The sequence below is a fragment of the Pygocentrus nattereri genome, chromosome 14 (assembly GCF_015220715.1).
Source record: "Pygocentrus nattereri isolate fPygNat1 chromosome 14, fPygNat1.pri, whole genome shotgun sequence".
NCBI lineage: Eukaryota > Metazoa > Chordata > Actinopteri > Characiformes > Serrasalmidae > Pygocentrus > Pygocentrus nattereri.
The window spans coordinates 24,870,235-24,895,756 of NC_051224.1; the positions used below are offsets into that span (position 1 = coordinate 24,870,235).

The 25,522-nt window shown below is 39.0% G+C and overlaps 2 protein-coding genes across 7 annotated transcripts in view; one reads left to right on the forward strand and one right to left on the reverse strand.

Annotated features, from left to right (window-relative positions):
- The window catches only part of rrn3 (RRN3 homolog, RNA polymerase I transcription factor), a 38,155-nt gene extending 23,897 nt beyond the window's left edge, over positions 1-14,258 (forward strand). Inside the window, exons 12-18 of the mRNA XM_017715485.2 lie at positions 1,780-1,910; positions 3,300-3,430; positions 3,981-4,165; positions 4,669-4,777; positions 5,569-5,721; positions 7,668-7,755; positions 9,392-14,258. Of these exons, the coding sequence (XP_017570974.1) occupies positions 1,780-1,910; positions 3,300-3,430; positions 3,981-4,165; positions 4,669-4,777; positions 5,569-5,721; positions 7,668-7,755; positions 9,392-9,544 (950 nt within the window). The 3' untranslated portion in view covers positions 9,545-14,258. The remainder of the gene's footprint in view (positions 1-1,779; positions 1,911-3,299; positions 3,431-3,980; positions 4,166-4,668; positions 4,778-5,568; positions 5,722-7,667; positions 7,756-9,391) is intronic.
- A 6,222-nt stretch (positions 14,259-20,480) lies between these two features.
- The window catches only part of si:dkeyp-72e1.9 (syntaxin-binding protein 4), a 111,226-nt gene continuing 106,184 nt past the window's right edge, over positions 20,481-25,522 (reverse strand). For all 6 annotated transcript variants that reach the window (XM_037544666.1, XM_037544665.1, XM_037544664.1 and 3 more), the window contains exons 21-22: positions 21,997-22,054; positions 20,481-21,013 (exon numbers count right to left, since the gene is read on the reverse strand). In XM_037544666.1, coding sequence (XP_037400563.1) covers positions 20,962-21,013; positions 21,997-22,054 — 110 coding nt within the window. In that variant the 3' untranslated portion in view covers positions 20,481-20,961. The remainder of the gene's footprint in view (positions 21,014-21,996; positions 22,055-25,522) is intronic.

The following is a 25,522-nucleotide window of genomic DNA, read 5'->3' on the forward strand; positions in this document are numbered from 1 at the left end:
AATGATTTTTATTTATATGGCACTTTTCATGCCGGTGGGATCTCAAAGTGCTTTACAGACAGGAGATGAAGTTAAACAGTAATACAAGAAATTACAAGTATTAATAATTAAGAATCAGAAGAAAACAACACAGATCAGATTAAAAACCATGAGACATAGGGGTTTAATGAAGCTCTGAGTTAAAGAACTGCATTTTCAGATGTTTATTAAAAGTGAGCTCTGAGCTCGACTGTCTAATAAAAGGTGGAATTGAGTTCCACAGTTTAGAAGCAGAATAACTGAACGAGTCTCTTCACGTTTTCTGTGTTTCACTGATGGTGTTTGTAGAAGGTCAGTATCTGCAGATCTAAGATCATAAACAGACAGACAGTGTGATGTAAGCGGTACTTTAAGGTCATTCAGAGCTTTAAAAACTAGTAGCAGAACTTTAAAATCTATCCTGAATGATTGTTAAGCTCTTTTAAAGCAGGACTGATCTGATCTCTCTCTGTTGTTTTTGTTAGGATGCTGCTGCATTTTGTGCAGTTTTAAGGGATGTATTGTTTTCTTAGGCAGTCCAGTAAGAAGATGAACTCTGCTTGTAACAAATGCATGAATAAGTTTTTGTGTCTCTCTGAAAAAGAGGGCTGTGTTCCAATTCAAATTATTCAAGTCATAGTGATCAGGAACTAATAAATATTTAAGCTCGCAAATAAAAAATTAACTAAAAATATTAATATATTGTAAGTAATATTTAACTCTGTTTTTCTATTTCCGTTCATTTCCAGTAAAAACAGCTAAAAGCAAACATCTGACCTAAAATTAAGTCATTTCGGAGGTGTTTATCTTGCCTCTGAGGAAAAATTCTAAGGCCTGTCTTGCTGGCTGTCAAAGTTTAACCTTTTAAACTCCTTGACCACACCGGTGCTTCCAAAATGCGCTTTGCCATATTCTTCATTTACCTTCATATTTCATAAGCTACATTTAGAAGGTGGGTGTCGTATGAGGCTGTCTTCTTTCCAGTGAAATAGATGGGTGATGTAATTTTGAAACTTTATAATAAAAGAAGCTGAACTCACAGTGCGTCTCTTCAGTGATCTGCTCTGTAAAAATTATTTTAATAAAATAATACTAAGAGCGTCTAAGATTTCTGGCTTTCAGCAGTAAATTGTAAGCATATTGCAATATGTGTGATCATAAAACACATTTTTCTGTTAATTTGAGGGGAGATTTGACAAAAAATAAATAAATAAAATAATTTACATTTATTTCATGCAGTTACGGAATAATTTGCCTTACGATTTAGTCATGTAAATTCAGATGGACAAACCAAAATGTACCCTGGTGAATAAGAGGTGAACACTCAGCACGGACCCAAGAGGAAAGAAAATCAATTAAAAACATAGCTGCCTTCTGCCTTATTATTTATTTTCACTTATTTTCACAGTTTAGCAATAGAATAAACCACCATCAAAATCTTTGGATGTTGCGGTGACAGACACTCTAGTGTATTAATTTCTGAAAAGATTTCTGAGCTAAAAGTTGCTTTCAAATGTATATAAGCAGATACTTACTAAATGTTGGAGTCAGCAAGGTAATATTTAAACAAAAAATGGCCAAATTCATAAAGAGATCAAAATTCTCTTAGCTATTACGTGTCAAAACTGTGGCACATCTAAGTAGCCCAGAGTCTCCTGAAAATAATAGCATATGGCTTGTGTGACTGTCTCATGTAAATACTTGTTGGTGTCAATAACTGACCAAAAGAGCAAAACATTTACACTGTACTATCTTTTCCAGGTGTTCTGGACGTGGAGAGAGCTAAAGGTGTGTACAGGGACCTGGTGGGTGTGTTTGATAAGCTGGTGCTGCCCACACATGCATCCTGCCACGTTCAGTACTGCATGTTCTACCTGTGCAGCTTCCGCCTGGTGAGTAACAGCACTATAAACTAACAAACAGATACATTTATTTTTTAACAGTTAGTTCCAGCCATGTGAGCTGATTGGTTGCGAAGCGTTCTACACGTGCTGTTAACACGATCACTCCATTGAGATGCTGTTGCTAAGCAACGACTTTGACAGCTGTAGGGGGAAATTTGAATGTTTTTACTTCTTACCTTGTCACAAACAGAAAATCAATACTTTTAAGATGGTTTGACCGACAGCGGATTTGGTCCGACTCTTGATCAGCCAGAAATGAATCCAATACCATTCGCCAAACTAAATGGGCTGTAAGATGCTTTACAGACTGGCTGGAACAAAACAACATTAATACTGATCTGGAAAGAAAAAAAAAAAGACAGTGGGGGCTGAAATTGATATTGTGTCAGTTTTATGGCTCAGTCTGCACTTCAAAAGGCAAGGCTTACAGCAGACTGGGCAAAGCTTATTGCTCTGATGTAGCAACAAGCTGCTCGTTAAGGAACAAGTAATTTGGCGGAAGGAACTGCGAACATTAAATCGTTCATGGCCCAGTTTATTAGTTTCTTACTTTACCAATAACGTGATGATCTACGGCGCCCAAACCACAGCCATCATTTTATTTCATGATAACACACTCCCTCTTGTGTTCTGTTGCTTAAATTTTGAACGGCTTCAGGCTTAACACTTTAAAAGAAACAACTTGTTTAGTTTTTTGCAAATCACCTATTGCGTCACCTGCACTCTTAATTGTCAAATGTAGAACAGTAGATTCTGCCGGACCCTATGCTGATTCCTATTCTAATTAATGCTTTACAAATCAGGAGAAATTGATTACTGAATAAAATTAGTTATCTTTTAGGGCTGAACCCAAATTAGTGGTACAAGCGTACAATGGCCCCTAATGTAGGACATAATAGCACCCAACAGATTTAAAGGTTTGGTTATGTTCAGTTAGTGTACTAGTATCCTGCTGCAGTTGGCATGAAATGAATACAACCCCAATTCCAAAAAAGCTGTGTAAAATGTAAATAAAAACAGAATGCAATGATTTGCAAATCTTATCGACCCGTATTTTATTTACAATAGAAGATAGAACACATTTTAGAAGTTGAAAGTGAGGCATTTTACCATTTCATGGAAAATATTAACTCACTCAGAACTTGTTTGCAGTGCTTTATTTACATTTTACACAGCATCCTAACTTTTTTGGGTTTAGGGCTGTAAATACATAAATGATGATTTTGAAACTGTAAAGATTAAATGTATAACATCTAAGCATGTTTTATTAAAATCCCTCCACAATAGTAAAAGAGCCACATGCTACCAACCCCTGAACTGGTTTATTCTGTCTGTTCAGTTGTAGCTGGAAGTGTGAGTTTTTCTGCTTTTGTTTAGGGTTTGGCGGAGGCGTTTTTGGATCACCTGTGGAAGCTGCTGCAGAGCCCTTCCCTACCCGCAGTGATAAGGCAGGCCGCCGCCGCGTACATGGGCAGTTTTCTGGCCAGAGCAAAGTTCCTGCCCATTGCGTACGTTCCTCATTTCTTACTGCTACTCATGATGAGTAAAAGCTGTAGCACTACACTCACTGCAGATTCATACTGGATTAAAATTGCTCCACAGTTATTACCGTCAGACTGTATAAACTACACACGCTGCAGATTCATACTGGATTAAAATCGCTCCATAGTTATTACCGTCAGACTGTATAAACTACACATGCTGCAGATTCATACTGGATTAAAATCGCTCCACAATTATTCCCATCAGACTGTATAAACTACACTCGATGCAGATTCATACTGGATTAAAATCCCTCTACAGTTATTACCGTCAGACTATATAAACTACACACTCTGCAGATTCATACTGGATTAAAATCCCTCTACAGTTATTACCGTCAGACTGTATAAACTACACACGCTGCAGATTCATACTGGATTAAAATCCCTCTACAGTTATTACAGTCAGACTGTATAAACTACACACGCTGCAGATTCATACTGGATTAAAATCACTCCATAGTTATTACGCTGGAGATCTAGGGGACTAAACTAGTGTGTTTGTGTTATTCTCTAGAACGGTCCGCGTATGTCTGGACCTGTTGGTTCCGTGGCTCCATCTGTACATAGAGAATCAGGACTCGGGTTCTAAAGTATTCTGTGACATTTCTCTCCACGGCCCGTTCTACGCCGCCTGCCAGGCCGTCTTCTACACACTGATCTTCAGACACAAAGCCATCCTGGAAGGAAACATGAAGAAAGGTGTGTCCTCATTTCTGAACACGTTAATGAAAACTCTCCTTTAGTTATGATTAGTAGGTATTAATTAGTCATTACAAGTACTTATATTTGTAAAACACCATGTTGTGTAGTTGTAGTTACATTTGTATAACACTTGCTTAGTTGTAGTTATGTTTCTGTAATGCTTTGTTGTTCAGTTATCATTACATTTGTGTAGTTATAGTGGTGTAGTACTGTTATGCTGTTATATTTGTGTAAGCTTGTGTTGTAGTTATATTTGAATAACTGTGTGGTGTAGTTGTATATGAATTTGTGTAGCAATGTTGTGTAGTTGTTACATTTTTTATAACACATAATTGTGTTAGTGTTCTATAATTGTAGTTTTATTTGTGTTTTGTTGTGTAGTTATATATGTATAGCTGTTGTGTAATTATATTTGTGTAACCTTGTAGTGTAATAATTATGTTTGTATGACACTGTTGTGTTATGTTTGTGTGACGCTGTGTTGTGTTACATTTGTGTAGGTCTGGCGTATCTGCAGAGTCTGAATCTGGAGCGGATCGTGATGAGTCAGTTAAACCCTCTGAAAGTCTGTCTGCCCGCCGTCACCAACCTGTTTGCCGCCATCACCAGGTACAACTCTGACCACTCAGACACCCACATCCTACAAATATTTTATTCCTCTGTTCTTTAGTGGTCAGGACTCCCATGGACCCCCACAGAACAGGTCCTATTTGGGTGATGGATCATTCTCAGCACTGCAGTAACATTGATGTGGTGGTGGTGTGTTAGTGTGTGTTGTGCTGGTCTGAGTGGATTAGACACAGCAGTGGTGCTGGAGTTTTTAAACACCTCAGTGTTGCTGCTGGACTGAGAATAGACCACCAACCAAAAATATCCAACCAACAGCGTCCTGTGGGCAGCGTCCTGTGACCACTGATGAAGGACTAGAGGATGACCAGCACAAACTGTGCAGCAGCAGATGATCTACAGTCTCTGACTTTACATCTACAAGGTGGACTAGGTAGGAGTGTCTAATAGAGTGGACAGTGAGTGGACACAGTGTTTAAAAACTCCAGCAGCACTGCTGTGCCTGATCCACTCATACCAGTGCAACACACTAAGACACCACCACCATGTCAGTGTTACTGCAGTCCTGAGAATGATCCACCACCCAAATAGTACCTGCTCTGTGAGGGTCCATAGGGGTCCTGACCCTGGAAGCACGAGTTATAAGGGGGCTAACCAAGTATCAGAGAAACAGTTGGACTACAGTCTGTAACTGTAGAACTATAAAGTGCTCCTGTATGGTCAGTGGAGCTGATAAAGTGGACCGTGAGAGTAGAGGTAGTTTTAATGAATACAGAACTTCATTGTGTAATGTATCGTATGTGCATTTGACAAACTCTTGAATCTGTTCTCAGGAAGTATCAGCTGGTCTTCTGCTACACCATCATCGAGAGGAACAATCGTCAGATGTTACCAGTCATCAGGAGCTCAGTGGGTGGAGACTCATTATCCACCAATACGAATCCACTGGACACATTTTTCCCCTTTGACCCCTACCTGCTGAAGAGGTCAGAGCAAAGCTAACATACATGACTGAGCAGGAGGTGTAATCAGAGTGATTCAGAATGCTTTGGTCTGAAAGGGTTCAGATGTCTTTACAGTGGTGGTGATGGGAATAAGGGGTCGCCATGACTACAACACAAATATAGACATTTTATTTACTATGCAGAACCACCAGAGAACCTACACGAGTCTTCTGAATTTATGTGGAATGTTGATGATGGAAAATAGTGGAAAAGTGAATGACTCTGTTTACATCTTAACCATTTAATTAGGCACTTTTGGTGACGTTGAAAATGCTTCAAAGATATCAAATTAAATGTTGAAACTGAAACTTTGTTTTCGGAAAAATATTTGCCTATTTTGAATTTGAAGCCAGCATATTCCAAAAAAGTTTGGATGGGGCCAACAGAAGGCTGGTAAAGTTGTGTAATGCGAAACGAAACACCTGGTGGTTGATTGGCAACAGGTCAGTAACATGATTGGGTATAAAAAGAGCATCTCAGAGAGGCTGAGTGTTTTAGAAGTAAAGATGAGGTGGGGTTCACCACTCTTGTGAAAGACTATGATCAAATAGTACAACAATTCAAGAATAATGTTTCTCAAAATGAAATAGCAAATAACTTTTGCTTTTCATCATCTACAGTACATAATAACATTTAAAAGATACAGAGAATGTGGAGAAATCTCTGTCTGTAAGGGACAAGGCAAAAAAAAGTATTTGCTGGCTGTGATCTTTGGGCACTCAGACAGCACTGCATTAAAAACAGACATGATTCTGTAGCGGAAATCACTGCATGGGCTCAGAAACACCTCAGAAAAACACTGTCTGTGAAAACAGTTAATCACTGCATCCACAAATGCAAGTTAAAAGTCTAAAAGGCAAGAAAAAACCATCTATAACGAGGATCTAGAGATGCTGCCACCTTCTCTGGGCCTGAGCTCAATTAAAATGGACCGAGGGGAAGTGGAAAAGTGTCCTGTGGTCCGACGAATCAACATTTGAAATTCTTTTTGGAAATCATGGACACGGTGTCCTCAGAGCTAAAGACCACTCAGCTTGTCATCAGTGCAGTTTAAAAGCCAGTATTTGTGATGGTATAGGGGTGCATTAGTGCACATGGTATGGGTGATGTGCACATCTGAATGATATACATGTCTTGGCAACATATTCTGCCATCCAGACGTCGTCTTTTTCAGGGAAGGCCTTAATTATTTCAACAAGACAATGTCAAACCACATTCTGCATGCATTACAGCAGCATTGCTCCGTATTAAGATTCCAGGGGCTAAACTGACCTGCCTGCAGTCCAGACCGGTCACCCACTGAAAATGTTTGGAGGGTTATGAAATGAAAAATACAACAAATCCTATGTTAAGCAAAAATGTTAAAACATTTCACTTTCAGTTCTACAGCAGTGTCTCTTCAGTTCCTAAACACAGAGTGTTGTTTGGAAAAAAAAAAAAAGAATGTGATGAAACACAGTGGTAAACATGCCCCTGTCCCAACTTTTTTGGAACGTGTTGTTGGCATCAAATTCAAAATGGGCATATGTTTTTCAAAAAACAATACATTTCCTTAGTTTCAACATTTGAGATGTTGTCTTTATAGCATTTTCAATTAAATATAGGGTTTGAATGATCTGCACCTCATTGCATTTTATTTTTATTTACATTTTGCACAGGAAATGGGGTTGTATTTTTTTTTTTTTTTTTTTTTTTTTTTTTTTTTTTTTTTTTATAGTAGTCTCTAGGTTGTTTCGGTTTGAGTGATGGGCTTTGAAACTCTTCTGTGCATAATTTTTTATGTAGCTGTACATACAGATACATGATTTCATGCTATAATCCGCTTCCTTTTATTACAAAAGAGTTGAGGTTAAGTAAATGAGTAGGAAGTGTTTAACTGTGTTGATCAAAGTGGATTATTTTTAAGTGTTTTATTGTTTCGTTATCAGGTCTGGAAAGCTCATTGAACCGATCTATCAAGTGTGGGAGGAGCCATCTGACTGTATGCTGGACGTTCCAAAGAAAGATATTAGAAAGGTAAAAAGCTTTTAAATGCAGGTGAATGGGTACCAGCTAATGGGTAGCTTATACCCAACTGATTAGCCCCACCAATTTCCGATAGGTTTGATTATTGGTTTCTGTTCTGTTTTGGATAAATTAGGGCTGTCAAACAATTTAAACAATCATAAATCATTGCATTAATTTGTATGGTTACTCATGATAATCACTTGTTGTTGTCTTGCTCATATTTGACTATAAAAAGAAGTCTATTTATAAAGCAGTTCATTTTATTAAAGCTGTAAGCAAAATAAACTTCACCAGAATGTATTTTTGACTTTCAGTAATTTAATAACACTATTTTGAGCACATAACCTGAATGGGAAAAGCATAAAAAAGCATAAAAGCATAAAAAAGTGAAATTTCCAATTTCTGTCACCATCCTCCAGTGAGAGTAACAGGGTCTGCATGTTCCAGTCAATGATGTGACATCATGTACTGTATATGGGCACCTTAAATTATTAAGCTGTTCGATTATTATTGAGTACAAATGCCCTGTGTGACCAAAAAATTGTGGACTCCGGCTCATCTTCTGTTGTTGGAGCAAATTGGTGAGGTATAAGCTTCCATTACTTGTTAGCTACATTAGCCTCACAAGTACACAAACCATGTACTTGAATAAAATTAGAGACACCCAAAGTAAAATATTACTCCAGTAAAAATAGAAGTTCCTCCCTTTAGACCTCCACCTGAGTAAAAGTACTGAAGTATTTGCCTTCAAAAGTAAAAGTACTAAAAGATTAATTGTGACTTTAATGTCCTGTTATCATTTTTATAACTAGACTCGCTTCATGAACTCATTTTAGGTGAAAGTCCTGCAGCGTCTCTCTTGGTAAACCAGTCTTTTAATAGAACGTCATTAATTAGTGACGCTGACGTCTGTTAAAATTATCATAAGCACAAAACACTGAAGTTTCCATCAGGCAGAACCGAGTGGCTCTCTAAGATTTATTTACAACTTAGTTACAAGTTTAAGTTTAATAAAAACTGGCTTTAAACTCAGGATCACAAATGAGCTCCTTTACTATGTTGATCTGTAGGCCTCTGTTCATAAACATAAACCAGCCCAAACTAATTTACTATAAAATGAAAGTGTTTGTATAAATTCAGTAAAAAGACGCGTCAGTCACGACTGCATATGTGTCCATATTTCTATATTGTGCTGTATTTAAACAAAGTTAGGTTAGTTCATCATTTATGTTGAACAGACTCTCCCAAAATTTTACACTGCTGCGCTGACGTTGAACCATGTGCTGCACTGGGTTGGTATGACCAACAGGTCAAAACAAGCTCAAAACAAAGTGACCGCTGTGCCCTGATTGGTGTTCTTGCTTTGCGCTTCTTTTGTTTTGACATGTTACGTTTTTATACACACAGAAACCAAAAGGAAGGACAGATTTCTCAAAATGTAGTGGAGGCAAAAATCAGATATTAGACTCTGGAATGTAGTGGAGTGAAAGTAAAAAGTCGCCCAAAATGGAAAAACTTCAGTACAGATACACAAAAAACTACTTAAGTACAGAAACCAATTACATTTACTTAGTTACTGTCCACCACTGGTTTTGAGGGGAAACTTGATAATTGATGTTTTAACCGTGTTCTCTGTCTGTCTCAGAGTTCTGCGGAGGATGAGGACGATTTCCTGCAGGATGAAACCCCTCAGGGTGACGTGATGATGGGTGTAACTCCCGGCTCATTTGACTCTCACCTGCGGAGCCCCAGCAGTGTGGGGTCACCACCAATAGCCTTCCTGCAGCGGCCGTTCTGATACACATACTCACATTTACAGACATGTAGTTTGCACAGTGCTAATTGGGGGAATAAACTCCATGAATTCTTGGCCACATGAGCCTCCATAGCTCCAGCGCCAAAACTAAAGGCAGAACAGTCTTAAGAGAACCTCTAAGAAATATTAGGTTTATAGAAGAGGGGAAAAATCCATAGTCATATGCAAAGGTTTCTACATCTCTGGTCAAAAATGCTTTGTAGATTTTCACATTTTTCAATTTTAGTGCACAATTTAAGTCTTAATTTACATGCTGAGTTTAACATATTGAGGGGGGATCAAAATATAAAATCTGCTGTAACTTTTTCACAAACCTTTTATGGGTTTTTTTCCCCTGATATGTTACATTCAGCAACTAAAGAGTAATTGTGTATTAAAATGTACAGAAGTGTGTCTCTGTAGAGGATGTTACTTATTTACACTCAGGAAATCAGTTAAAAATCAATTTGAAAAAAAAAAAATTTAACCAGAAATCAGTAAGTTGACCGTGGGTGCACAAACTTCTGCATAAGACTAACTTTGTAACTGTGACTTTAATGTACATGTAATGAACAAACTTTACATTATTTTTTCTCAATAATGGAACAGTTGATCAGAAAGGTTCACATAATGGAAAGTGCAGAATTTTTAATTAGTGGGGGAAAAAAAAAATAACAGGTGATAACGCTTTCTCTTAGGTCCCTGAGGGAGAAGCGGCTTAGAAAATGGATGGATGGATGGATCTTTTAGGTTCTAGGTAATTAACAGAGTGTGAGGTGCAAGTACTAGATATAGCTAGAATGATCTTACATTCTGAGACAGCTTAACCAAATTGTGTTGAATCCCCAGCAGGTTCTAGATATCACCTGAATAAGTGTAGAGTACAAATTCCAAAGTTCTGTGTAATTAAGTATAATGATGGTACATAACAACTAACTAAATTACACTGAAATGACTAGCAGGTTGTAGATATTAAGATATTAATATTGATAAAGGACATAATAAAGCAGCTCATAATTATTTAAAGTACTAAGGTGTTAAATACATACCACACACAGAATTTCACTGTAACGACAGATGTAGAGGTCGGAAAGTAAATCAGACGTTTCACCACCGTCAGTTTAATCACGTTGATCATCTCGGTGATAATAAGTGAACACACCCTCTACAGAGACACTAAAATATGATGTATATATTTTTTAACATGTTGGAAAAATAAAGGTGACAGTTTTGCTCAGGCCACAATTTATATTTAAGATTTTATTTTATTCTACATGTATTAAATTCAGTAAATCAACTGTAAATGTGTATTTAAATGTGCAGAAGTGTGTCTCTGTAGAGGACGTGTTCACATATTTACACTCAATCAACAACAACGTGGAAATTGAGCAGGGGTGCCTAAACTTTTGCATATGACTATGTGGTGTACAATAGCAGAATAAAGTGCAGTGACAGTCTTTGAAGTAGCAGCACACAGATAATCACTGCCCTTGTCTTTATAGCCCACATTCAGACTGAGTTTAGTGTACAGGTGATAAACGTTTCCAGACTGTATAAAACCCTTTTAGTTAATGTCATATAAAAATAAATACATTTTATACAAAATAAATACACAGGACTGAGGAGTTTGCACCACATACTCACCTGGTTAATATCTAGAGCTGAAAGGGCTGTAAAAGAAAGTGTTAACCTAATGTTATGATATAAATGTAAAGTGCACCTTCCAGCAGGAGACCACAAGGGGGCGCTGATAACACACCTGACTCACCTGGGTGAGCAGAGTAGATTTGCTCTGTTTTACCCTTAAATCGCTGTTGTCTGAAGAAAACCTCGGAACTCTATTTTTGTTGTTTTTCAGTATTTGACATAATTTGAAAATACCTGTTGTCCTTCACATTGTGTGTAAATTTCATGATGAATGGAAGCAAAAGAATTCTGGTTCCATTGACTTGCATAAAAAGTAACACAGGTTTTTTCCTTCTCCTGTAAAGTTAGCATGTTGAAGACACAAGGTTTTCTTCTGACAACAGCAAAACACTCTGTTCAGTGCTGAAATCTCTCTGTTTATGCTCGGTAGCGTCTATCGGGAGGCCTGAGGGTGAAAAAAGGGTGAAAAGCACAAAAATCTCATCAAAGAGCAGCTCAGCGGCTCAACAGCGTGTTGCACCTGAACCTGCAGTACAATACAGACAGACCACAGATTTGATCATCTTTGTAGTATATTTTCCTATTTATGATGTGTGGGGAATATTTTGATCCTGAAAACTGCCTGAGTGATCATAAAGGTGTTGCCTAGGTGACTGATAGTCTTATATTAGTGATTATAACAGCATTATTCAGAGGAGACGTCTGTATAATCAAACCTCTTCTATTTGGTTTATTGCAGATTTTTGAATCCTGTTTTTTCGAAAACCTTCAAAGTAACATTGAGGCTAAATGTGAAGTTAAAATCTTTGTAAATTATTTGTTTCTTTTTGGTATGTAATATTTTTATGATGATACCAGACAGGACAGTTATTACATAAAGCAATGATTACTAACCCTTTAAACTCTTAAAGGGCCTGTACGTGCTTCAGTTCCTCTCTCTGACTTCACTCTTAACAAATTAGGGTTCTAAAAATGTTTTTTCTCATTTGTTTCAGTTGAGTTTGAGATGTGGTTCTTCCATGGTAGCTGTAATGTTGTCCCGTTATTTAAAGGGCATGTATACTGTGTTTAGCTTGGAATTTTTTTTTTTTGTTTTTTTACCCCTATGAGATCCACTGTGTGCACAACAAACAGCCATAATTCACTGTCACACGGCTCTCTTTATCTTTTAGAATTAAACAGGCTGATTTATGTAAAACAGCTCTGTTCTGATTGGCTGCCCTCTTTTATGCCTCATTCAAGAGTTCAGAGATTAAACACTTCTTATAACCTCAGTGTAGCAGTGCTAAAATGATGTAGCCTGAATAGGCAGAATAACTTAAATATGTTTTTGTGACATCACAAAAATTGAAAATGACCTAATTCTACAGTTTTACATCATGTGGTAATAAGTAATTGAACAAGTCAACAAAAAAAAAAAAAAATAATGGTTGCTTGTTACAAAATGAAGTATTTTAGGTTGAACTGAAAGTTTTTACAGTGTGGTGAGTCACATAATGATTTAAAACGATGTTTATATACCACTTTTTTTTACTGTAATATGTATTTACTGTAATATGGGCCCTTTAATAAATAGTACGTTTTTAAAAGCATATTATGAGTGTAGACCATATTGTGAAGTAAATGAACAGAAAGGCAGAGTGGATGGGTGAGAGAGTGAGTGATGAGGCTGCAGTTTAAAGGGTTAATGATTGTTTTTTTTCTTGATCTGGAAGGTTTTGGGTGTTTAATTAGGAAACACTGTACAGCAAGTAACACGTGACTCGCTGCTGTTGTATGGAGATTAGACTGTAGTTATAACCTGATATTTAACTCTGTGTTACTTGACTTTGTTTTCTTCTGTGTCGGGTGTTTTGAGAATAACAGCTTAGGTTTTATATTCCTGGACTTCTGATTGGTCAGTTTCACATCCTCAGTACTGAACAGTTTTTGAATGGTTCCTTTGTGTTTGTTTCTATGGATACCAGTCAGTCACCCTAACCTTATATCCTAATTTCAAATAAGAATAAAAAAAATCTGCATCTTTAACTGGTTAAGATGTGAACAGAGACGTTCAGAGTGGTGTGGTGTGAAACGCTCAGTTCTAGAGAAACACAGTCACATTTGTTCACAGTGCTGGTGATGGGAACCAGACGTCCACCTCTAAAAACTCCCGAACAGAAAGTTACTACAGTAAATGGCTATGAATTCACTGGCTGAGGGCTGAGGTGGAGGTCAGAGCTGGTGTGAAGCGTGTTCTGCCGTTCAGCTACATTAAAAATAGTTCAGCTCAAGCTGTTGAGGCGGCAGCTGGACTACACTAGCATTAAAGAACACATACAGTGCTCAGCAAAAGTTTGGGAACGCTTTGCCTTCCTTTCAGAAGGTCTACGTTTCGCTGTTACAGTTTAATTCAGTAAGAGAAAATCTCTGCAGGTTCAGCTCATCATAAAGCAGCTCTGTGATGAAGCTTTGTGTATATTGTTCATCATCAGCTTCATGTTCATCAAAATCTCTTCCTCGAGAGCAGATTTTAAATACTGATCTGATGGTTTTCTCTTCCAGGCTGTTGTTAAACTCACAGGAAACTCTTTTCCTTCAGTTCTGCAGTTTATCCGGAATAAAATGCCAAATATTTTACAGCTGTTTATATTTTTGGAAACTGACAAATAACGCAGGCCCATATCCTGCATTTCCCTGGTATTTTATTTATTCTTGAAAGATGTTTGTAGTTTTGTGAGTCATCATTCATTTGTACATAATAATTTTCCAACCGCTCTTTGTCCCTTAGAATTAATCTGGCTCTTGTGCACTGTGCCTGTATGTAAATGAGCGCTGTCCTGATTGGTTGTCCTGCATCATGTCTCATTCAGAAAGCAGTCCAGACTGAAACACTTCTTAATGTGCAATCATATAAGGGGGAAACTTTAGGTCTAATTGAGTCGGACAGTAATCAGATTTCTTCTTTACGACCAGCCAATAAACTCGGCTGAAGACGTGACGTAAACCTAACATAAAATTTCAACATGCAGCAGCTTTTAAAAAAAAAAAAAAAATCATCACACCACTTTACCTGAAAATACATAATCTAGAAGAGGAAGAATATTTAAATCCTTCATTTTGTCAGGCATGTGTTTGGTTTTAGTGTCACTCCAAAAGTCTGGTACTGCCATCTGTTTCGCACATGCCCAGATTGAGAGAAATGAAAGAAATCAGAGTAAGAGTTCACATGCACTGAGAAATGTGATTACTAAGATAAAATCCAGCCTCTCTATCAGATTTCTTAACCAGATTTCTAGACTCCGATCTAAAAAATTAGAGTGTACTGTTTACATGATGATTAGAATAATCAGATAACTGCACAAATCTGATTGATTGGATTATTGAGTGCATGTAAAAACACAATGTGTTCTGATACTGTTCACATCACTGTATGTAAGGGGAGGCAGATATGGCAAAAAATTGTTTTCACAAAACTATGCATCCTGATATTTCTGAGATTTACTAAATTGGAACAGACAAAATAGAACCTGCTTTGTCACAATTAAAAATATAATAATTATAATGATAAACCTACAGCTGTAAAGTTTTCTGTTCACTGTTTTTCAATCTGCACTTAAATAAATAATAAATCCAGTTAAACAGGCCTAATTCTGCTCTCTCTGTAATGAAACATGTAGGTAGACAGTGTTCTTTAAGTACTGGTGATATCCACAATATGTGCCAAAAAAGAATATTGACATAATTTATCGCGATAATGATAAAATATTGTCCACCCCTAACAAAGTAAATGAGATTTTCTGAAGTATGAGCCCTTTAAACACATTAAAGACAGAGGCGTGTTTAAAGAGGAAAAGCCAGACGCTGTATCTGCTGCTGGTTTGCAGGCAGGGATTTGAGTCTGAGTGACGAATCCTGTATGTCTGTAAGTAGCAGTCGAGTTCAGAAGTGTCTGTGGGACACGTCTGCACCTCATACGACCCCCAACTCGGAGAACAGACTGCGTTCTGAACAGATGCACGTTCACCGCCACAGTACACTGCTCTTATGAAGAGACAGCACAGCAAAGAAGCTTTAAAGGTCTGTTTCTGTTCAGACAAGCAAGCAGTAAGAAAGAGTTACATGACTGGTTGGTACTATAGATGGATGGATGGATGGATGGATGGATAGATAGAGAGATAGATACTTTATTGATCCCAAAGGAAATTTAGCTGTATGAGTGAGCGTCAAGTTTAAAGAGCCAATTCCACCCATATAACGTTCATAGGGTTCTAAAAACACCATCAGTTTCTACATGATCATTTTCCAGCCTTTACCTTTTACAATTAACCAGGCTGTCTCTGCTACTGTGCCTTTAAGGCTGATGTATGTACATGAGCTCTGCTCTGATTTGTCATCCTCGCCAACCAATCAGCACTCAGTAGCCGTAATGCTAATCAGTCAGCACTCAGTAGCAGTAGAGCCCGCTTCCAGCCTCCCAAAACCCGTTTGCTGTAGAATAAAGGAAACATACAGGAGAGATTTCTTATTTTTTAGTGAAATACATCCTTCTACTTTCTAAAATTAAAGGAAAGTTCTGGGCGAGTGATTAGAAAGTATCCCACTGCTCTTTGTCAGTCATGTTTTTGATATAATGGGGGAAATAGGAAGAGGCCAGACTCCTCTTAAACAGGCTCTCGTTTTACTGCCTTAGTAACTGCTTTTTGTCGTGGTAACACACGGCGGTCAAGAGGAGCGAAAACTGAATGAAAACCACTGATGCACTCAACACATTCTTCTCGTCCCTTTATTAAAAACAATAAAACAAAACATAAAAGATATTTAGGCCACACATATGATGCGATCTACATTACAGAACTACATTATTATCAGTAATATTAAAGCGAGTGCAACCAGTAATATAAATAAGATCAATATTACACACAGTCGCGCCGCAGCGAGGAGAACCAGCGTATCACACACTCAGTGGTGCTCAACACTAAACAGTCTACTGCATCACTGACACTGGATTTTCAGTCCACTGTGACGCGGTTAGACGCTCACCTACTGAACGTCTATTAAAGGGGAATTCCACCCATTCCTGCATAATTCAGTGAGTGAGATGTAAACAGAGAGATTCAGAGTAGTTTGGTGGGAAATGGTTCTGATGTCTTTACAGTGGAGGTGATGGGAACCAGGGGTCGCCATGACTACAAAACAAATATATTTGTTTGACATTTTCTTTACTACCCAGAACCACCAGTGAACCTACACGAGTCCTCTGAGTTTACATGGAATGTTGATGATGGAAAGAGGAAAACTTGCAATTATACATTTTATACTGGGAACTATTTTACCTCAGCATGTATCCCTCCACCATGAATGGAAAATAATACATTTTTAGACCAAAATCTTCTAAAAACTATCATCAAACAGTGTCTCAGTCATCAGGCAGTGAATTCATAACCATTTCCTGTGGGAACTTTCTGTGAGGGAGCTTTTAGAGGTGGATGTCTGGTTCCAATCACCACCACAGTGACCAGTTCTGACTCAGTTTCTCTAGAACAGAGAGTTTCACACCAAACCACTTTGACTGGCTCTATTTACATCTTAACCAGTTAACTATGCAGAAATTTTTGAAAATCTGTGGTATTCCCCTTCAAATTCAAATTGTCTCTAACCACAAACCCAATCCTAATCCAAAACATGCTTCTGTCTCTGGGTGCTAATGCTAAATGTTGTATGAGCGCCTGCAGATGAAGACAGTGGACCATCAAAATGTAGTGCAGTGCTATTTGATGGCTTTGGATTTGGATGGTCAGTCTGAGCTGTGCACATTGTGTAGATACTGGTGCAATGAGACCTCCAGGGTCACTCTGTAGGAGTAGTGAAGCTCTAGTGAGGGTCCAGTGCCTGTCAAAAATTTGGTGACACCTTGCCTTGTGTATATATTTGATTGCTGACATCACAACAAAGGGGTAGACTGTGTGACCTTTGGCTTTATTTCCAAGGCAGCACTTTTATCCGAAGCTTCAGCTTTGTACAAAAAAAAACTGTTTAATATGCTACATTATTGCAAAGTGGCAAAGAAAATATGCTCACATAACAAAAATGACTGAGATGGTGGCTAGGTGTCCCCAGAGTTTTGATGGGCAGTATAAAATAGGGCCTGACTGATATGGATACTGTGCAAAACTGACTTTTAGGAGTTAAAAGTGGTTTTACACACACACACATATATATATATATATATATATATATATATATATATATATATATATATATATATAATACACATATAGTTGTGCTTGAAAGTTTGTGAACCCATTAGAATTTTCTATATTTCTGCATAAATATGACCTAAAACATCATCAGATTTTCACACAAGTCCTAAAAGTAGATAAAGAGAACCCAGTTAAATAAATGACTCAAAGTGTATGTGAACCTGTAAGATTCGCAGTTAATTTGAAGGCGAAATTAGAGTCAGGTGTTTTCAATCAATGGGATGACAATCAGGTGTGAGTGGGCACCTTGTTTTATTTAAAGAACAGGGATCTAGCAAAGTCTGCTCTTCACAACACTTGTTTATGGACGTGTATCATGGCCTGAACAAAGGAGATTTCTGAGGACCTCAGAAAAAGAGTTGTTGATGCTCATTAGGCTGGAAAGTGTTACAAATCCATCTCTGAAGAGTTTGGACTCCACCAATCCACAGTCAGTCAGATTGTGTACAAATAGAGGAACTTCAAGACCATTGTTTCCCTCCCCAGGAGTGGTCGACCAACAAAGATCACTCCAAGAACAAGGTCGTGTAATAGTCTATCACATTGTTATATCAGAGAATTCTAAAGGAAAATGTCAGGACATCTGTCCATGAACTGAATCTCAAGAGAAGGTGGGTCATGCAGCAAGACAACGACCCTAAGCACACAAGTCGTTCTACCAAAGAACAGTTAAAGAAGAATAAAATTAGTGTTTTGGAATGGCCCACCAACATCCCAGAGTTCAAGCTGTTCTGTATGATCAAATTTATGCAGAAATATAGAAAATTCTAAAGGGGTCACAAACTTTCGTGTGTGTGTGTGTGTGTATATGTATGTGTATATATATATATATATATATATATATATATATATATATATATATATATATATATATAAAAAAATATAGGAGAATCACTCTGATGGACAGTGATGGGCCTTTACAGTAGGGCCTGACCCATATATTGTTGGCTGATAAAATCATTATTTGTGTTTTATGTTTGGAATTTTTTGATAATACCAATTAATCTGTACAACATTAACCCTCTGTGGTGCATTAATGCTCGTCAAATTCTCTGCTTCTGTTTCTGTATCTTTGTGATGATCCAGCACCGAAATCCAGTTCAAACCCTTCCTGAATCTGTAGAGTCACCCTTTCCATTCTATCTTATCACAAGATCCTACAAGACTCACACCCTGAGTTATGAGCCTATGAAGAGGGACTGAAATAGACGTCATCTGCCTCTCAATGTGTGGAGCTGGTGGATTTGTGTGTCTGTCTACATTCTGTGTGAAACTGACCAACTTACACTCATGAAATCACTAAGGACTGACCGTCATGCCGGAAACCCTTCATTCTTCATTCAATCCACGTCGGAGACTCGTGTGAAACGGCGTCAGAGAGTTTACAGCTGCTGAGGTTGCTGCAGCAGATTTGGAAAGAAGTGATGAAAACGGAACGTTTTGATATGAAACATAGGAGGATCGTGTTTTATGAAGAGTCTTTAAAGGAGAGTTTAAGAAGATAAAATCGAGAAAACGGCCTAAAAGCCCAGAGGGTTAATACTGGATGATTTTATCAGTCAACAATATATGGGTCAGGCCCTACTGTAAAGGCCCATGACTGTCCATCAGAGTGGAACACTGGAACACAGTCCGAGTCTGAGGTTGTCTGTGGTAACAGGGTAGTGTGGGTGTGACAGCAGGACTGATGTGAGAGGAGACGACTGGTAGGTTTCGGTCTAAAACAGCAGCAGTGCACAGACTCACTTCTGCTTTATGATAAAAGATTCAAAATATAAAACCTCCAAAACCTACAGCACTTCTCAGAACAAACGCATGCCTCATATCAAATGATGAGGCGTGAGCTGTAGACGAGCCATCGGCTAAGCGACCACGGGATTCACCGTCTGCACGTCACTCTGCTCATGCTGCGAGCCGCCCAGCCACGAGTTCACATGAGTTCAGAGGATTCTTACTGATGGAGAGTTTTAAACTCAGCTAGACTGAAGCAAAGTCAGAATGCTGCCCTTTCATATTTCTTTTCCATAGTTTTTACATTTAGATTCTCCAAACATACTTTGAGTTAATAGTGACTGGAATGGTTTTGATACTTTAACAGTGTTTATCTATCACTTTAAACTGCTTTATTTCAAATAAAGTGGAAAATTCAGATATCAATGTTTTAATCCAATGTCCAGTGCCACCTGCTAGCTGGGGTTCGGTTGTCTGGCATTGCCAGGAATCAAAATCACAAACTTTCCAGCGACAAGGCTGACACTGGGTGGGTTGCTCCAGTTGGGACCCCCCTGATGAGGAATGTGTTTTTTGTTAAACATGTAAAAAGACATTATTGCGTTTTAAACATACACTGAGTTACAAGTTTATTTGAAACACCCCCCTTGTCACTACACTCCTTGGCCATTGTATTGGAAACATACATAACATACTGTATACCATACAGGTGCACCTTGTGTATCTGTATCTGTTACTGTACAGTTTATCAGGCCCCCTTGACCCCAGTTATCAATGGTCCACCACAGGACCACCTGACTAGATATTATTTGGGTTATTATTTGGGCGAAATGTTGTTAAAGTCCAAGACTTATTAAAAAAGGGGGAATTCTGCCAATGTTTCAAAATTCCACCCTAATTCTGTGTGTGATGTGTAAACAGAGAGATTCAGAGTAGTTGAGTGAAATGGTTCAGATGTATTTACAGTGGTGGTGATAGGAACCAGGGTTCGCCATGACTACAACACAAATATAGACATTTTATTTACTGTATTTACTTTTCAGAGAACCTACATGAGTCTTCTGAGTTTATATGGAATGTTGATGATGGAAAATCTGAAATAATAAGTTTTCTTTGGGGACTGTTTTGCCTCACATCACCCTGCATATTATGTATCCCTCCACCATGAATGGATTTTAAGAATCTTCAAAACCTTCACATTTTCAAAATCTTCTCAGAACTATCATAAAACAGCGTCTCAGTCATCAGGCAGTGAATTCATAACCATTTCATGTAGGAACTTTCTGTAAGGGAGCTTTTAGAGGTGGCCACCTGTCACCACCACTGTGAACAGTTCTGACTCTGTAAGTTTATCTAGAAAAGAGAGTTTCACACCAAACTGCTCTGAACGGCTCTGTTTACATCTGAACATCTTAATTATGCAGAATGGAATTCTTGTGTAATTTGGGGATCTGCTGATCTGCTGAACTCTCAGCTTGTTGATGCTGATGAAGCACAGTTAAACGTTCAGTCTCTGCTGGTAAAGTGGCCTTTTGCATTCTGACTGAGCTTCTGGACACTGATTACTGTAAGTTAAATACGTAAATATACAATGTTTTTATTAAAAACACACTAATGAGTGGTTTAATCAGTAAAGCACTCCTCGCTCTCGAGCCATACTAACGCTGGACCTTTACTCCTGTCTGTGGAGGAAAAGAAATCAAACTGAAAGCTTCAGTCTCTCTCTCTCGCTCTCTCTCTGTGCGGGAGTTGTTCACAGCAGTGGACGTTCTCTCTCACTCCGGGTTCCAGCTGATCCTCTTACAGACAGCGCTTCTCTTTAGCAGGAGCTCCGGGTGGCCAGTGATTTACTCTGTGGAACAAAAACACATATCAGCACACGCAGAAACAACCTTATTAAAGTGTGCATGTACACACTGCCCTCCAGCTCCCCCTGTAACCCAGAAGGATAATCAGCTTAGAAGATGTGTGTAGAAGAAGAAGATATACACACTGCCTGTCACAGATTCAGGGACACCCAGCATCTCATGTGATTTTCATACAAATGTGCTGAATATGACACAAAGACTTAAATGAGAAAATGGATCCCAAATGGACTCAAGAAGGAAACGCAGAGTTTAGCAAACAGTGAATTTAGGATTTTACACACAGAGCTCAGCTCACTGACGGGACAGAGAGACAGCAGAGTGTCGAGGGCAAATTTGGGTGAATCTTAAATGGACAAGTTAAGAAGCTGCTGTTTATTGAAATGTCAGCTCTAAATGGGCACAAGGAATTTCTGCAAACTAAACAGGAGAACATAACGCTGCCCTATATTGTGCCTCATTTGGCCTCGTCAAAGTTAAGTGTGGCAAACTGATTACACAGATACGTGTAAATATGATGGTTTGTGTATCATCATACATCATAAAAAAACTGTTTAACAAACTTCTCTATTTGTTAAACGTGAGTGTGTGGGCCTTTAAATTTAGCCGGCTAAGTAAGAAACCCTGCTTCCCAAGACCCCCACAGGCAAATTACTGAAAACCAACAAAGAAAACCTGGGACTTCAGACAGGCAGTGGACTCTGTGAATGAGGAATTAATCAGAAATATTTCCTATAATCCTGTTTGCTCGCATTTTATGGACTTCAAAGCTAAGCTATGCAGCTAATAAGCACTGTGGTGGTGTTTTAAAGCCCCATCAAAGCGGATCACTGCAGGCAGCTATGCTGAGTGGTGTGACAGTGAAGTGGACTGAGCTGAGGACTGTTTCTCCTCGTCTGTCTGAAGGGACAGGCAGCAGAGAGGAAAATGCTAACCGTCGGCTGAACGTTTAGTGTCCTGTGGTACTTACTCTACAGCACACTCCACCACCTGGCCGGCCATGCCCCCCTCAGAGACCTGCGGCAGCGCTGCACGACGAAAACAAAAGGACAGTCATTTACACTCACGTTCAAACTTATGAAGTCACCATTTAAAATACAGAACAGCCATTAAAATGCATGGAATCACCATTCAAACATGGAGTTGATCAGGCATAACATTCTGACCACCTCCTTGTTTCTACACTCATTGTCTATTTTATCAGCTCCACTTACTGTATAGCTGCACTTTGTAGTTCTACAGTTACAGACTGTAGTCCATATGTTTCTCAGATACTTTATTAGCCCCCTTCTACCCTGTTCTTCAGTAGTCATGACCCCCATGGACCCTCACAGAGCATGTGTGTACTATTTGGGTGGTGGATCATTCTCAGCACTGCAGTAACACTGACGTGGTGATGGTGTGTTAGTGTGTGTTGCGCTGGTCTGAGTGGATCAGACACAGCAGTGCTGCTTGAGTTTTTAAACACCTCAGTGTCACTGCTGGACTGAGAAGTCCACCAACCAAAAATATCCAGCCGGCAGCGTCCTGTGGGCAGCGCCTGTGGGCAGCGTCCTGTGGGCAGCGTCCTGTGGGCAGCGTCCTGTGACCATTGATGAAGGACTAGAGGATGACCAACAGAAACTGTACAGCAGCAGATGAGCTATCGTCTCTGACTTTACTTCTACAAGGTGGACTGACAAGGTAGGAGTGTCTAAAAGAGTGGACAGTGAGTGGACGCAGTGTTTAAAAACTCCAGCAGCACTGCTTTGTCTGATTCACTCACACCAGCACAACACTCACTAACACACCATCACCATGTCAGTGTTACTGCAGTACTGAGAATGACCCAACATCCAAATAGTACCTGCACTGTGAGGGTCCATGGGGGTCCTGACCACTGAAGAACAGGGTAAAGGGGGTAACAAAGTATCAGAGAAACAGATGGACTACAGTCTGTAACTGTAGAACTACAAAGTGCAGCTATACAGTAAGTGGAGCTGATAAAATGGACAATGAGCGTAGAAACAAGGAGGCGGTCATAACGTTATGCCTGATCAGTGTGTATTGGATAATATAAAATCGGTCACACTTTACTTGAAGGGTGTCTACAAAACACATTCATAACATCTTACATAACCACTTCAGAGCATGCTAATGAAAGTTTAAATCAACATTTATAAAGTACACAAGTTTTACATGATATTAATATAGACAACTATGACATTTTATTGTAATACATTTTTTCAAAATAAAAGTCCTCATTTTTTATTTTTAAAAAGTGTATTATGTTCAGTAAAACTCTCTTCAGTAAGTTCCTGGCCTTACAGATGAATTGTTAAAGGGGAATAAATCATACATTTTGATGTCTAGTTTAAATTCTAGTTTAAATTTTATTGTATATAAAAAGCTGTTCAATATGATATGATTCCAGACTTGTGAACAGTAGAGCTTTATCTCTGAGCTGTGTGTACAGTACAGCAATGTTATGTAAGACTGTAAGACTGAACTCGCTGAGTGTAATTTAATGCAGCACGTGCTGTGTGTGTCCGGCTGAGAGAGCACACACTGGACACGTGTTCTAACATCTGCAGGACTTGTCAGCATGTCTGAACCCTTCAGACCACAGCTCACTTTAATCAACACCGACACAAAACGTGCTGGTAACTCAGAACATCTTCCACAACAAACAGGCAACAAATATTGGTAAGACATTATTAATAAATTAGCTTTCAGGACAGCAGCTCAGTGAAGTGGTTTACTGTGTTCATCTGTTCACATCTGAGCAAAACACGCTAACGGTTCTGCACAATGTACACAAACTGGCCACTTTATCAGAAACCCCTATCTTGTAGTTCCACCTTGCTGGTGTTCCGTTAGAGACAGTAGTACAGGGCAAGTGTTTCTTATAAAGTGACCAGGGAGTGGAAGCACAATGTGGGTGTTTCTAATAAAGTGGCCAGTGAGTGGAAGCACAACGTACATGTTTCTAATAAAGTGACCAGTTAGTAGAAGCACAAGGTAGGTGTTTCTAATAAAGTGGCCAGCCAATGGAAGCACAAGGTGGGAGTTTCTAATAGTGGCCAGTGAGTGGAAGCACAAGGTGGGTGTTTCTAATAAAGTGGCCAGTGAATGAAGTACAAGGTGGGTGTTACTAATAAAGTGGCCAGTGAGTGAAGTACAAGGTGGGTGTTTCTAATAAAGCGGCCAGTGAATGAAGTACAAGGTGGGTGTTTCTAATAAAGCGGCCAGTGAATGAAGTACAAGGTGGGTGTTTCTAATAAAGCGGCCAGTGAATGAAGCACAAGGTGGGAGTTTCTAATAAAGCGGCCAGTGAATGAAGTACAAGGTGGGTGTTTCTAACAAAGCGGCCAGTGAGTGAAGTACAAGATGGGTGTTTCTAATAAATTGGCCAGTGAATGAAGTACAAGGTGGGTGTTTCTAATAAAGTGGCCAGTGAGTGAAGTACAAGGTGGGTGTTTCTAATAAAGTGGCCAGTGAGTGAAGTACAAGGTGGGTGTTTCTAATAAAGTGGCCAGTGAGTGAAGTACAAGGTAGGTGTTTCTAATAAAGTGGTCAGTGAGTGGAAGCACAAGGTGTGAGTTTCTAATAAATTGGCCAGTGAGTGAAGTACAAGGTGGGTGTTTCTAATAAAGTGGCCAGTGAGTGAAGTACAAGGTGAGTGTTTCTAATAAAGTGGCCAGTGAGTGGAAGCACAAGGTGGGTGTTTCTAATAAAGTGGCCAGTGAGTGAAGTACAAGGTGGGTGTTTCTAATAAAGTGGCCAGTGAGTGAAGCACAAGGTGTGAGTTTCTAATAAATTGGCCAGTGAGTGAAGTACAAGGTGGGTGTTTCTAATAAAGTGGCCAGTGAGTAAAAGCACACGGTAGGAGTTTCTAATAAAGTGGCCAGTGAGTGAAGTACAAGGTACGTGTTTCTAATAAAGTGGTCAGTTAGTGGAAGCACAAGGTGGGTGTTTCTAATAAAGTGACCAGTGAGTGTAAGCAGAATGTGGGTGTTTCCAATAAAGTGGCCAGTGAGTAGTAGCACAAACTATGTGTTTCCAATAAAGTGGCCAGTGAGTAGTAGCACAAACGATGTGTTTCTAATAAAGTGGCCAGTTAGGAGTAGCACAAGGCAGGTGTTTCTAAAAAAGTGGCCTGTGACTGAAGTACAAGGTAGGTGTTTCTAATAAAGTGGCCAGTGAGTGGAAGCACAAAGCAGGTGTTTCTAATAAAGTGGCCAGTGAGTGGAAGCACAACGTACATGTTTCTAATAAAGTGACCAGTTAGTAGAAGCACAAGGTAGGTGTTTCTAATAAAGTGGCCAGCCAATGGAAGCACAAGGTGGGAGTTTCTAATAGTGGCCAGTGAGTGGAAGCACAAGGTGGGAGTTTCTAATAGTGGCCAGTGAGTGGAAGCACAAGGTGGGTGTTTCTAATAAAGTGGCCAGTGAATGAAGTACAAGGTGGGTGTTTCTAATAAAGTGGCCAGTGAGTGGAAGCACAAGGTGGGTGTT